Source organism: Trachemys scripta, chromosome 15, assembly GCF_013100865.1.
Source record: "Trachemys scripta elegans isolate TJP31775 chromosome 15, CAS_Tse_1.0, whole genome shotgun sequence".
NCBI lineage: Eukaryota > Metazoa > Chordata > Testudines > Emydidae > Trachemys > Trachemys scripta.
Window position 1 is genome coordinate 13,488,914 of NC_048312.1, and position 13,926 is coordinate 13,502,839.

Consider the following 13,926-nt stretch of genomic DNA (forward strand, 5'->3'; position numbering starts at 1 on the left):
GGCCCAGATCTGTTGAGAGATGGAGAGGGCATTCCAGAGACAGCCAGAGTGGGGGCGGGGGCAGGGGGGAGGCAGGGGTGAGGCTGAGAAGGGTAGGAGGGGCGGGGGGGGGGGTGAGGTGAGGGTGGAGATCTGGATGTGGGGCAGGAGGGAAGGCCAGGGCCAGACTTGGAGTGAATGTCATACACAGGTCAGGGGGTGGAGGGGGGGCCTAGATGCCTGGGGCCAGGAGTGGCTGAACCCAGCCTCGTTCCTTACATTGACAGAGCTCAGCTCTCTCCCCTCCCCCCGCGCTGCGCTGGAGAAGCCGGAATCCAAGCCCCGCAGCCGGCTCCTGCCTGCACGGGACTGGCCCGGCCTACGGGATCCCCGCAGTGCGCAGCGCCCGGGGAGTGCGGATCCCGGCGGGACCCCGCGCTGCGCTCACTTCTGCAGGCGGCCCGGTCCCCGGCGGGGGCGGGGGCTGAGGTACGGAGCAGGGCGCGGGCAGCCCCCCAGCTGGGCCGCGGAGCTTAGCTCACCTCACGGTCCCCCTCTCCCCCTCCGCTCACTGCCTTCGCCCGGTCCCGCCCCTCGCTCCGCCTCCAGCTCCGCCCAGCACCAGGGCAGCCCGGCCGCCGCCGAGTGCTAGGAAGAGTGTCCTCGCCCGGCGCCCGTAGGGGATCCCGGCCCGGGGGTAGGTTCTGTGCCCACGTGGTGCCGGTGGAGCCCCAGCCTGGCAAGAGCCGCGTAAGTGGCCGCGGCTGCAGCAGCCCTTGCTGTGGGTGGGGGCGGGGCTGTCCCCCGACTCTCCCGGTGCGGGCGGACCTGGCGGGGGCCATGCCTGGGCGGTGGTTACTTCTCAGGGCGACGGCCCGGGGCCTCTCGGCGAGAGCGACCTGCGGCGGCGGGCGGCTGAAGAGAGCGCCCGGCGTATGTACCCGTGTCGGGCGGGCGGGCTCGCGTGGCCCCCGGGCTCCTCCGGGCGCGGCTGGGCTCGCAGGCTGGAAGATGGGCGCGGGAAGGAGACCTGGGAGGGGGAAAGTGCCTGATCATGTAGCTTCCTTCCTTTAACAGTGCTAGATCCTCAGGGTGTCTGGGTGCGTACACAGCCTCGGCTGGGGTGGGGTGCCCGGTCCTGGGCGGCGGGGTGCAGGAAAAAGGGGGAGAAATGGGAGAGCAACACAAAGGATTAAAGGTCTAGAATACATGGCCTGTGAGAAAGGCAGGTTTGTTTAGTTGGGAGAGAAGACGGTACATGAAGTGCTAGAACAGGGAGGGTGAAAAATTGTTCTTGTTAGTCTCTGAGGATAGGACAAGAAGCAATGGGCTTAAATTGCAGCAAGGTCGGTTTAGGTTGGACATTAGGAAAACTTCCTGTTAAGCACCTGCACAAATTGCCTAGGGAGTTTGCAGAGTCTCCATCATTGGACAAGTTTCAGAGTAACAGCCGTGTTAGTCTGTATCCGCAAAAAGAAGAACAGCTTATGCTCTAATAAATTTGTTAGTCTCTAAGGTGCCACAAGTACTCCTGTTCTTCCATCATTGGAGGTTTTTAAGAACAGGTTAGACAAATAGCTGTCAGGAATCGTCAGGTTGTTAGGGATTCCTGCCTTGAGTGCAGGGGACTGGATTAGGTGACTTCTTGAGGTCCCTTCTAGTCCTATACTTCTGTGATTCTGTATCTCTTATGCACTTCCCAGCCTCACTCGCTCAAGGTTGCCGTTCTCAAGCATTCTGTATTAGATAATGTATGCTGTGGCATATGCCATCACTAAGGCTATGTTTTAGTCACAGGTGCTTTTAGTAAAAGTCATGGGCAGTAAACAAAAATTCATGGCCCGTGACCTGTGCATGGCTTCTCCTATATGCCCCAGACTAAATCTTGGGAAGGGGCGGCCTGGGGGTACAACGGGTGCTGGGGAGGGGTGGCTGCGGCGGTGCCAGGGGTGCTGGAGAGGGGTGCAGGTGGCGGTCTGCGGCCCGGGACCCGCGCTGGTGCTGGGCAGGTATGTGTGTAGTGGGGCCGGCAGGCTCCTTACCTGGCTCCGTACTTCCCCAGAAGTGGGGACATCCCCCTCACTCAGCTCCTAGGTGGAGATGTGGCCAAGCAGCTCTGTGTGCAGAGCGCCGGCTTCGTAGCTCCCATTGGCTGCCCGGCTGACTGAAACTTTGTACGAGAGTGTGGCCTAGTGGGGAGAGACAATAGAGGGGAGATGCAGGAGAAAGCTGAGATCCTTCCTGGCCCTGTCAGTGGCTTGTTGGGTGACCTTGGGCAAGGCCCTTCCCATACTCCTTAGTTTTCTGATATGTAAAATGGGGCTAAAGCTGCTTGTAAAGTGATTTGTGTTTGGATGAAAAGCACTTTTAAAGAGCTAGGAATTATTGTTATTTCATTTATAAACGGGGGAGCACATTGGGCACCTTGCTCAAGGAACAGCTGTGTACCAACAGCTGTGCAACCCTGTTTGGACTAATGTTGGACAAGAAAGAGTGAGAACATGACCAAATTGCAAAATGCTGGCACAGGCTTGGTCTACGCTTAAAAGTTAGGTCGACATAGCTACATTGATCCGGGGTGAGAAAAAAACTAGCTACCGTAGCTCGGGGGATGGGGGCGTGGGTGTTCCTACACTGACGGAAAAATCCCTTCCATGGGAGTAGGCTTAATCTATGCTATGGGGTTATGCCGAGGTAGCTATCCCAGTGTAATCTCCATAGTGTAGACATAGCCTAAGTGGAAATGTTCTTAAATTACTGTCCCCACAGTTTCTCCAACTCACAACCAAAAAGACTAAACTGCAGCCCAAGTGCTGGGTGTGATACATTCGCTGTTTGTTTTTTCCACTGATGGAGATGCCATTTTGTTGTTCCACTCCTTGCTGAAGCCTGCTTCCTGCTCTGTCCTTTTCAGTGGTTTGCAATGGCTGGGGAGATGAGAGCAATGGCTGTCAGTCAGGCAAAAAGACTTAAGAGCAGCAATGAGGAGACAGAAAACCAAGAGGAAAATGGACACCAAGACAAAAGATTCAAGAGAAGCCAAGAGGATGCGGAGGATCAGAATAAAAAATTTCCCAAAAGGAAGATTGTGCTGTTGATGGCATATTCTGGGAAAGGCTACCATGGGATGCAAGTATGTGGTTAGGCAATAAATGCTGTTCAGCCTCTTGCGTTTGGGGTGCATGTCTGTCTGTATCAATATGCCCAAAGTGGTGCAGTATCTGAAATGAGGGGAGGGAGGTGGTAGCCAAGGACGAGCAGCTATAGGCTCCAAAAATCCAGGAGGCTGGGGCATGCATTGCTCAACCTCCGGTTCAGATGTGTTAGTGCCATTCAGAGAACATGATTTATGTTATGCTAGCAGCCGGTCCACACCAGCTTTCCCACCAGTGCAGATCCTGGTAGAACTGTACTGGGCTTGTAGCAATGATGGGAGATTTTTCAGAAAAACCTTGCTGCAGATAAGTCTCCTGTGTGGACTGAAAGCACCATGCTGCAGCTCCACCAGTTCAGCTAATGATCCTAGTGCTATCTTATGACATCCCTGCTACCTTTCCATTGAGTTCTTTGGTTGAGGCTCTGCAGTTGTGGCTGTTTCTCTGGCTCCTGGATTTTCCCAGCCCTGCTCGTTTCATTTCTAAAATGTTTGGCCACTGTTGGAAGACAGGATACAAGCATCTGTGGGCTAGATGGACCTTTGGTCTGACCCAGTATGGCCATTCTTATGTTCTTATGTTTAGATGTGTACAAGCAAAAATGGGCATAAGCATTACACTCCAGAATGTGTCCTCTAGTGTAGATGGGTATTCGATGTATCATTGAAACACACACACACAAAACATGCAGATTACATTTCTGCCTCTTCCTGTTGCATTTTTAGAACCTGTCTATACTGGGGATACTTGCCCTAATGCAGCCCCAGTGTTTTGATGCTCTGCACTGGAGTGGCTTACTTCAGTTTGGAAACAGGCTAACCTGCCCTGCTGCAGCTAAATTACATTGTAGGGGTGGGTTTGTGTTGGTGTAGCATCAGTATAACAACACTGCTACAAAGTGTCTCCAGGCTAGACAAGCCCACAGATACATGGCTGCTCTCTTAACCAAGCTGTGCAGAAAGCGACTTTTCCAATGCAATAGTAGCAGCAAAGTTGTGAGCCCTTAGATTTATACAATCTAAGAATGTATAAATCTAATGTTATGAATACGGTGACCCAGAATTCCAGTGTGCTGGCTTTGGAGTGACGGTGGCTGTACTGGAATAACATCTCCTTTGGTGCTGTGTTGCAGACCCACAGGTTGGTCACTTGTGGTGATCGCCACACAAATCCAGTTACTCACGGTTTGGGCAGGGGTTGAGGAATCACCTGAAATCACTTCTATCTGTTACCAGCTACAATAGCAAAAGAAATACTGAAAATATATCTGTCTCATTCATGACTCCAGGTAAAATATAATTGGTAGGGTTTGCTAGAGAAGGGCAGTGCTGTTTGTTTTGTGAAGAGAGAACTTCGAAAATTAATTCAGACTCCAATGGTTATTGAGTTCTGGGTAACGATGGATCTTCAAAGAAAGTATTAATTATAGTTTTCTTCCTCTATTTTATTTTTCTCTTCAGCGAAACGTGGGGTCCTCGCAGTTCAAGACGATCGAGGATGACTTAGTATCTGCCCTCGTTCGGTCGGGGTGCATCCCAGAAAACCACGGTGAAGATATGAAAAAAATGTCCTTTCAGAGGTGTGCGCGAACAGACAAGGTGTTGAAGCTCTTTCTTTCGTGCTCTAACAGACGCTAGTAGCACTGAGATTGTTGTGATGTCTCTGATCATGTGCATTTTGGATCACAGATGAGAAATAAGATCACTTTTATAACATGGGGTTCTCATTTGATAGTGAATGTATAATTATACTAAAGATAAAATATTTGTAGTGTGTACCCTTCTATTAAATTAAAGTATAAATAAATACTAGTTAGCAAATACCAGGGTAGTGACTAGATATCTGTTAAATTTGTAAAACTGCTACTTTATCCTCTCAGTTGTGACCTCTGCTTTTCCGCTTTAATTGTGTTTGTCTATTTGTTACTTCTTCCTCCCAACCCATTCCTGCCCTGTTTGTGCCATCCTGTTTGATATGCACCTCTACCCCGATATAACGCTGTCCTCGGGAGCCAAAAAATCTTACTGCATTATAGGTGAAACCACGTTATATCGAACTTGCTTTGATCCACCGGAGTGCACAGCCCCGCCCGCCCCGGAGCGCTGCTTTACCGCGTTATATCCGAATTCGTGTTATATCGGGTCGCGTTATATCGGGGTAGAGGTGCATTAGGGATTTTTGCATTGGGGACTGTTTTTGTTCTTTGACTATGTCTAGCACAACGGGGGCCCTAATTTGTAACTGAGATTCATTGATGCTCCCATGATGTACAAGCTTGCATACAGCACGAGTTTGGTTTTGTATGAGTCAAATACAGTGAAATAGCACAGAGAAGAGTGTCAATTTGCAGCCTTATCCCTTCCTTCACACTAACCAAACTACCCTGCTAGCCCATGAGTGTGCAGATGATTTTGTGGCTGACACAGAGAGTTGGGAGGTCTGGGATTCATGGCTTTGCTACAGTAGGCTTCTATGTGACTCTTGGAAAATCCTTTATACTCTTATTCTCTGTCATCTCAGTTTTACAAGTGGGGAAAAATATCATGCATCTTAGATTTGCAGTGGTGCTGAATTTGCTGGTGTGTCTTTCTGTATGGTTCTGACTTTATGGTTCTTCACTTCAGTTTGCAATGACCGATAACAGCAAAGAAATGAACCGAGAATGTGAACAGACTATCCATTTTAATTTTTTGTTCTGATACAGTTCTTTCACTGTGGCACAACTACCAATGTGTGTTCTCGTTGTTTTTGTTTTCCTAGGGCGTGTCTGCCGCTGGACAGATTGTGTCACTGAAGATCTGGCTGATAGACGACGTTTTAGAAAAGATCAATAACTGTCTTCCTTCTCATATCAGAATTCTGGGTAAGAATAATGGAAAAGTGGGTATCCCAGCAGTGTGCACAAACACAGATTTTAATTTAAACAGGAATACCATGCAACTTTTTGCTGTACCATTCAGATATTTTTTTTCCCAAATATTTCAATGTGACAAGGTGTGCGCCCCCCACCCCCTTTCTATTTTGTATAGGTTCTTCTTGGTGGGTGGGGATTGTAATGTGGCTGAAATTAGCTGATTCAAAAGTTTTGTTAACAAAATGTCATTTTTAAAATGAGGATTGAAAAGAGTCACCGGGGGATTCAGCTCCAAGAACAAATGTGATGCCAGAACCTACTTCTACATGATACCAACGTTTGCCTTTGCCCATAAAGACCATGATATCCAAGTTGAAACTTACCGACTGAGCAAAGAGACTCTTGAGAAAGTCAACAAGCTTCTTGCTTGCTACAAAGGGACCCATAACTTCCACAACTTCACCTCTCAGAAGGGACCCAAAGACCCCAGTGCCAAACGGTACATCATGGAGATGTACTGTGAAGAGCCCTTTGTGAGGGAAGGCATGGAATTTGCAGTGATAAAAGTGAAAGGACAGAGTTTTATGATGCACCAAATAAGGAAGATGATCGGTTTGGTGATAGCTGTAGTGAAAGGCTATGCACCGGAGTCCATTATGGAGCGCAGCTGGGGAGAAGAAAAGGTGGATGTCCCCAAAGCTCCAGGGCTTGGGCTGGTCTTGGAAAAGGTACACTTTGAAAAGTACAATAGACGCTTTGGAAATGACGGTTTACATGAGCCACTGGAATGGACAGAGGAGGAGGAGAAGATCGAGGTTTTCAAAGAGCAACATATCTATCCCACTATTATCAACACGGAAAGGGAGGAGCAATCCATGGTAAACTGGCTGAGCACCCTCTCCATCCATGACTTCAATGCCACTTCTTCAGGGGTACAAGTCAACGACAGAAACTCAAAGGTAATGGTTGAAACTTATCTTTTTAGAGGGATACTGTCAACTTAAAAAATAATTGCTCTTCTTCTTGAACACTTTTACCTGCTGTCACTACATCACCTAACATAACTATCACTTCAAGAGATTAGACTAAAATAATCATATCCAAATATCGAGAAATACATGTGTATATATGACGGCATTTTGTGTATAGTCCCTTTCACTGTTTTTTGTTACTTTTGCACATGGCAAGTGGATAAAGGAAGAAATATTTTAAAGTGCAGGAAGATGTGATTGCTAAGCCACATAAATTTAGGTTGGGAGCCAGGAGAAAATGTTACTATCTGTAACTACCTTGAACTCAAGAGAGACTAGATTTCAATTTGGTAGGTCCCTTTAAATACCAATTTGCATGGAGAACTCTGATCATTTATCTAACTTTTTGTTTTGTTTAATGGTCTGTTCACTTGCAAAGAAGCTTAAACTGAGAGGAAACTAAATTTAGTTACTTTGCGCCCAATCCTGCAAAGTAATGCACATTGGAAAGCACAATCCCAACTATACATATAAAATGATGGGGTCTAAATTAGCCGTTACCACTCAAGAAAGAGATCTTGGAGTCATTGTGGATAGTTCTCTGAAAACATCTACTCAATGTGCAGCGGCAGTCAAAAAAGTGAACAGAATGCTGGGAATAATTAAGAAAGGAATAGATAATAGGACAGAAATGATCATGTTGCCTCTATATAAATCCAGGGTATGCCCACATCTTGAATACTGTGTGCAGATGGGTCGCCCCATCTGAAAAAAAATACATTGGAAAAGGTTCAGAAAAGGGCAACAAAAATGATTAGGGGTATGGAATGGCTTCCATGTGAGGAGAGATTAATAAGACTGGGACTTTTCAGCTTGGAAAAGAGACGGCTAAGGAGAGAGATGATTGAGGTCTATAAAATCATGACTGGTATAGAGAAAGTAGATCAGGAAGTGTTGTTTACTACTTCTCATAACACAAGAACTAGTGGTCACCAAATGAAATTAATAGGCAGCAGGTTTAAAACAAATAAAAGGAAGTATTTCTTCACACAACGCACAGTCAACCTATGGAATTCCTTGCCAGAAGATGTTGTGAAGGTCAAGACCATAATAGGGTTCAAAAAAGAACTAGATACATTCATGGAGGATAGATCCGTCAATGGCTATTAGCCAGGATGGGCAGGAATGGTGTCCCTAGCCTCTGTTTGCCAGAAGCTGGGAATGAGCGACAGGGCTTGGATCACTTGATGATTACCTGTTCTGTTCATTCTGTCTTGGGCACCTGGCACTGGAAGACAGGATACAATACTGGGCTAGATGGACCTTTAGTCTGACCCAGTAGGACCATTCTTATGTTCTAACCCACCAGGAGCCAAAACTCCCACTGAGCTTAATAGGAAGTTGTAAGATCAAACTTTTGGTGCATGGAACTGCTATTAATTTGAATAGGTATAACTAGGAGACATGGGATATAGTATTAAGAAAGGGAATTTGTAGACTGAAATTCAGATCTTCCTGACAGATATGTTGGGCTGTGGAATAGTCTCCAAAGGGAGTAGTGGAAACATTGTTTGCTTGGGACCTGTTAAAACTAAGCTGGAGACAGCACTAGAAAAACAACTCAATGGAATCCTAATCTATTTTTTAATGAATGTTTCCCAGCACATCTGAAAACTTGGAGTGGTGATTTGGATAATCTTTAGTTAACAGGAGTTCTTTAAAGAAGAGTCTCAATATGTAGGGAGCAATCCTGCACTGACAAGGATCGGACTAGGTCTCTTCCACCTCTTAACATTTTATGATTTGTTTTGGTTTGAGACAAAATTCTAATATTGAAATTAAAATCCACAGCCTGGGTGAATGGCATGAATAAGGACAACTAGAGACTTGTCAGGGTTATTTTTGTACTTCTGGTAATTGTTTTGCTGCGGTGGTGCTCATGTAGATACACTATATGGAAACACTGTTGTAACTGGATGTAAAATGCTTGTAACACATGCCACCTTAATTTTGTTTAATGTGACTCAGAAAGGTACAAAGAATTCTCTCCTGCCTCCATTGCTGTTTGATGATAATAAAGGCTCACTGATGACATGTTAAAGAAGCACTGAGCTACGGGGCTAGCAGAAGCCATGTGTGCTTGTTACCTATAACAACAAATACAACATTAGGTTCACAGTTGCATGGGCTGGCTGGGAACAGATAAATAAGGAGTTTTGTGATCGATTCCATAATAAAAATTTTTTAGCCTATTTACACTTCAGCATGTTGTGCTGGTTGTTTTGCAGTTGGATACATTTACAGCCTTTTATTTTATAATAGAAATGGCCATTTCCATTTCAAAGCTACATACAGCTGTTTGCATTTGTTTTTGAATCAACATCACCCTAAGCCAGGGGTAGGCAACCTATGGCACGCGTGCCGAAGCCGGCACACGAGCTGATTTTCAGCGGCACTCTCACTGCCCGGGTCCTGGCAGGGCTGGCTCCAGGCACCAGCTTACAAAGCAAGTGCTTGGGGCGGCCACTTCGGAGAGGGGCGGCACGTCCAGCTGTTCGGCGGCAATTCGGCGGACGGTCCCTCACTCCTGCTCGGAACGAAGGACCTCCCGCCGAATTGCCGCCGCAGATCGGGATTGCAGCTTTTTTTTTTGTTTGTTTTTTGTTTGGCTGCTTGGGGCGGCCAAAACCCTGGAGCCAGCCCTGGGTCCTGGCCACCGATCCGGGGGGCTCTGCATTTTAATTTAATTTTAAATGAAGCTTCTTAAACATTTAAAAAACGTTATTTACTTTACATACAACAATAGTTTAGTTATATATTATAGACTTATAGAAAGAGACCTTCTAAAAACGTTAAAATGTATTACTGGCATGCAAAACCTTAAATTAGAGTGAATAAATGAAGACTCGGCACACCACTTCTGAAAGGTTGCCGACCCCTGCCCTAAGCCATACCATGATCATCACTGACACTGCTTTTCTTTTTTATAACTGCACTCTGACTTTGTGCTAAGAAAACACTGTAGAACCCCTAATTTTATTCAGTCAGATTGACATTGTCCCTTTAAAGAACAAGCCAGTTTAGAATTCAAACTTTAAACCAGTTTCCTTATATGTGTTACTAATAGCCCCTTAGATTGTTACTGTGCAACTGAACACATTTAAAAAAACAAACTTACTTACTTACTTTTCGGCACTTGTGCACAAAGCCCTATTTCTCTCTGACAATTTGGACCTAAATTTTGCAGTGAGGTCCCTAGATTCTGGAGCGCTCTGGGGAAATTCTCAGTTTTGTGACTGCTTCAAGAAATATGGAGGTTTTGATTGACTTAAATATGAAAAGGAAGAATACACTTGGTACAGGAGCCCTGTGTCGTTCATTGTGTTTTTAAATGAAGTTTTATATGCTCTCCCTGCATTTTCAGTATGCTGCAGATTGTCGTCATTCAGTTTCACACTTAACTGAACAGAGTTCTTCAGCAATTGCTTAGAACTTAGTAAACAATTCTGTTAATGATGTATGAAAGAATAAATCCTGCTTGTGTTGGCTCTGCTGTGCTAACAGGAATAACAATTCTGGCATTATTATTTGGCATCTAAATTGACCTGACAGCATGCCTGTAAGTTATTGTTTCCACGGAGCTATATGGAACTGGATTCTTCCATTTAACTATCTGCCATAAGAAGTAAAAGACAGTATTTTCCCTACCCCCTCTCACCCCCCCGGGCTATAATTTCAAATGTAGTAATTAGAGTTGGGTCCAAGTCATGAAATTTGGATCCAGATTCACATTTCCCTAGACTTTGGAGCAGTTTCGATCCAGTCTTTTGATTTGGGTCTATAATAAGCTGATGACAAAACCATTTTTTTTTTCCATTCTACTTTGCAGAGCAACGATCTTGAAGGCAGTGATGGTTGTGATGATGACTCTGACTGAGTCAGTAAATAGCAGGAGCTGGGATCTTTGCTGCTTGTGATTCAGTTTGGGTAGAACTAAGTGGCCTTTCTAAATCCAGCAATCCAGTAAAGCAGAGGTTTTCTTGCATGCTGAAAACAAGTAGTCACAGACGACCAAAAGGAACTGGGGGGAATAATGCAGCAGTGACCCTGAAAGTGACTGTGTACACCACTAACTGATGCATTGGAACGTGGAATACTTGAAAACTAAAATAACAAAAAATGTACTTTATAAAGGAATCTTGTTGTGCAGGAATTGTTTTCATTATGTAATTTGAATTATGTTTTTATTACAGTAAAAGTGCTTATATGAAACATACAGATATTTAAACGTGTAATCTCCACATAAGGCAAGTGCAAAACATTTTTAAATAGATTTTTTTCTTTTCATTTTATAGATTGAAGACCTCTATGTACTACTTTAAAAACCTCTTTAGTTTACAGAATTTCTTCATCTGTAGCTGCAGTGATTTCCAGAATTTGAGACTTTTTTGCATACTATCCATGACTTTCACATGCAATTTGTTTGGGATCAGAAATCTGTTGTTATACTGGTGGCCCTGAATTCTCTGGCTAGAGACTTAACTTTCTTTGCCATCTTTAAGCTTGAGAAACTGTTCCTTTCATGAATGAGATCTAATTTTGGAAAGTGGGCTGGTATGTGTGTATCAGGGGATACGCTGATCTTTTTATTTTAAAGATGTTACTAACAGCAGATGGTTCCAATGTGTTCTTATACTTGGACAATCCCAGAACATAGATTTATAGCTGCCTATGTATGCAGGGTATCTCCAGCCTAGGTAATTGTTTCACAAACCCTTTAATTAAGGTTAAACCACTTTGAACATGTAAAGTATTGTTATCACAAACTGCAAAGTACGAAACCTTAGAGGGGGTTCAGTACTGCCTGTGGTAGACGGCCAATTATATTGCAGTTGGTTTGCCATCCCTTGGACTTGCTAGGTAGCTCTCTGCTGCATTTTGGCCTAAATGTGTAAAATGTAAGGTTCAAATTTTCAGTAGGCTTCAATCTAGCATGCAGAAACTTTGCATATACAAATCCTCATTATTCATCTGCCCATTCAGATGGGGGAGTTGTGTGCAATAATGTGGGATTTGTATGTGCTGTCGAGTAGGTGTGCAAATACACACACATGGTTTCAGAGGTTGCGGATGAAAATTTGGCCCAAAGCATTTTCCCCTGGATCTGTGTGCAGAAGAAGAGGAGACTATGCCCCTAACTTAGAAAGAGTTTAGAGGGGAGAATATGCAACACAGCTTAAGAAACAGCTGCTTTTAACCAAGGCCTGATGGCCTTTGTTCCTCCGTGAGCAACATTTTAGTTTTCTGTGTTTTGGGCACATGAAGCTGCTGAGGATTTTTTTTGGTCAGACTTTTTGGGCTTAATTCACCATCTGTGGGACCAACTTTCTTAGGGGATGGGAGAGAGAAGTAGCGGTGGTGCAAGCCTCCCACAACCCTCATACTTATGATGCCAGCTGGTGCCTTAGGGATGGGATGCCTAAAGGCATCTCTACATTACAGGGACTATAAGGCATAGCTACAGCACCATAGTGTAGATACAGCGACAGAAGGGGGTTTTTCTGTCACTGTAGGGATGCTGAAGGTAGGTTGACGGAAGCATGCTTCTGTCAGTCTAGCTGCATCTACACCAGGAGTTAGGTCGACATAGTTACAGCACTCGGGTGTAGATTTTTCACACCCCTGATCATCATCACTATGTCAACCTGCCCTTTAAGCAAAGACCAGGCCTAGGAAACATGCCGATTGAGCCCTTTCCAGCTAAACTTCACCAGGAGGCTCAGAGCTGTGTAAATTAAAGCTCCCTTCCTGGCAGGACCCGGAGGGAGGGCAGTGGATGTAAATTCCTACTGGTACAGCAGCCCCTGTGGGTTTGACACACAAACTACAGCACCTGTGGATGTGAATTAAGCCTATGGTCTCCATGAATGTAATACGGTTCTCTCTTTGAAGGACTGTCTCCTCTGTTCAGTTCTGTGAAACGTATTAAATGGTTTTTATCTAAGGCCTCTGGACTTACGATTCTGTCAGAGTCATTTGTCCTTTTATCTTTATTAATAAGTTGCTGCAGATATTATGCTCTTGTGTTTCTTAGTGTTTTAATTAGGGTTTTAATTTTATCTCCAGAAGGTCTTGATCCATATTTTGTCTCGTAGGTAACAGCAGGATTGTGAGGGGTATGTCTCAGTGTGCCTTTAGGAGATGCTCTCTTCCCCTAGATTTTCTTGTACATCCCTCAATATTTTGTATAACTTAAATCATCGTTCTTATCTCTTCCCTCTCTCTCTCTCTCTTTTGTTTTTTTAATCAACCTCAATCTGTGAGCAAAGTCTGGGTCATTCTTAATAAAATAACTATGGGAATATTGTCAACTCAATGGGAATTTCATTTGTAACCTTTAGAGGAAACTGCCCTAGATCATTAAAATTGAACATTTTTACTTTATTTGCTCTGTGTGTGCTGTTTGCTTACTTTTTGCCCTTCACTTACCCTGGAGAGGCTGCTCTCAGGTCCAGTTCTGGGTTCTCATTCACTGGCACAATACTGCTGGGTCTGGGCTGCAGATTCCACACCGGAATGTTTGATTTGAAAGCAAATAAACCTGTTTGTTCATTGGGATACTTCTTTGAATTTAAAGATTCCTGGAGATAGTTGTAGGTTTTTATAAAATCTGCTTTTAGCATATGTACACTAGAAGGTTTTTTTTGTTGCTTTAACTGTGCTAGTACAGTTCAAGTAGCAAGCTTCCCCGAACTGCAGTGTGGATGTAGTTGTTTATGCCAGTATCTTAAGTGATGTCTAAACTAGAGTGTCTGTGCCAGCATACCCCCCTATTTAAGGTGCAGATTTTCCACCAACATACTAAAAACAATGGTAGGTAGCTAAATTGCCAAAGCACTCTCTTGTCAGCATAGTTCCATTGACAATGGAGGTTCTGCAGGCATAGCTATGTTGCCCAGAGCTCTGT

The 13,926-nt window shown here is 44.7% G+C and overlaps 1 protein-coding gene across 3 annotated transcripts; it reads left to right on the forward strand.

Annotated features, from left to right (window-relative positions):
• The first annotated feature begins 588 nt into the window (after nt 1-588).
• On the forward strand, nt 589-13,403 carry PUS1 (pseudouridine synthase 1). 3 transcript variants are annotated; one of them, XM_034790888.1, is made up of 6 exons: nt 589-676; nt 2,894-3,112; nt 4,595-4,732; nt 5,895-5,997; nt 6,250-6,947; nt 10,849-13,403. In XM_034790888.1, the coding sequence occupies exons 2-6, from the start codon at nt 2,903-2,905 to the stop codon at nt 10,894-10,896; spliced, it is 1,197 nt and encodes a 398-aa protein (XP_034646779.1). In that variant the 5' UTR covers nt 589-676; nt 2,894-2,902; the 3' UTR covers nt 10,897-13,403. The 3 variants fall into 3 exon arrangements, with proteins under 3 accessions (XP_034646779.1, XP_034646778.1, XP_034646780.1); XM_034790887.1 differs by lacking the exon at nt 589-676 and adding an exon at nt 761-912; XM_034790889.1 differs by lacking the exon at nt 589-676 and adding an exon at nt 986-1,079.
• The last annotated feature ends 523 nt before the right edge of the window (nt 13,404-13,926 follow it).

Bases quoted from the DNA above. Each gene is read 5' to 3' on its own strand.
- PUS1 (XM_034790887.1), top strand. From the start codon at position 820: ATGCCTGGGCGGTGGTTACTTCTCAGGGCGACGGCCCGGGGCCTCTCG. The intron at 3,113-4,594 runs GTATGTGGTTAG...TTTTCTCTTCAG, and splicing joins AAGGCTACCATGGGATGCAA to CGAAACGTGGGGTCCTCGCA. The intron at 4,733-5,894 runs GTGTTGAAGCTC...TTGTTTTCCTAG, and splicing joins GGTGTGCGCGAACAGACAAG to GGCGTGTCTGCCGCTGGACA.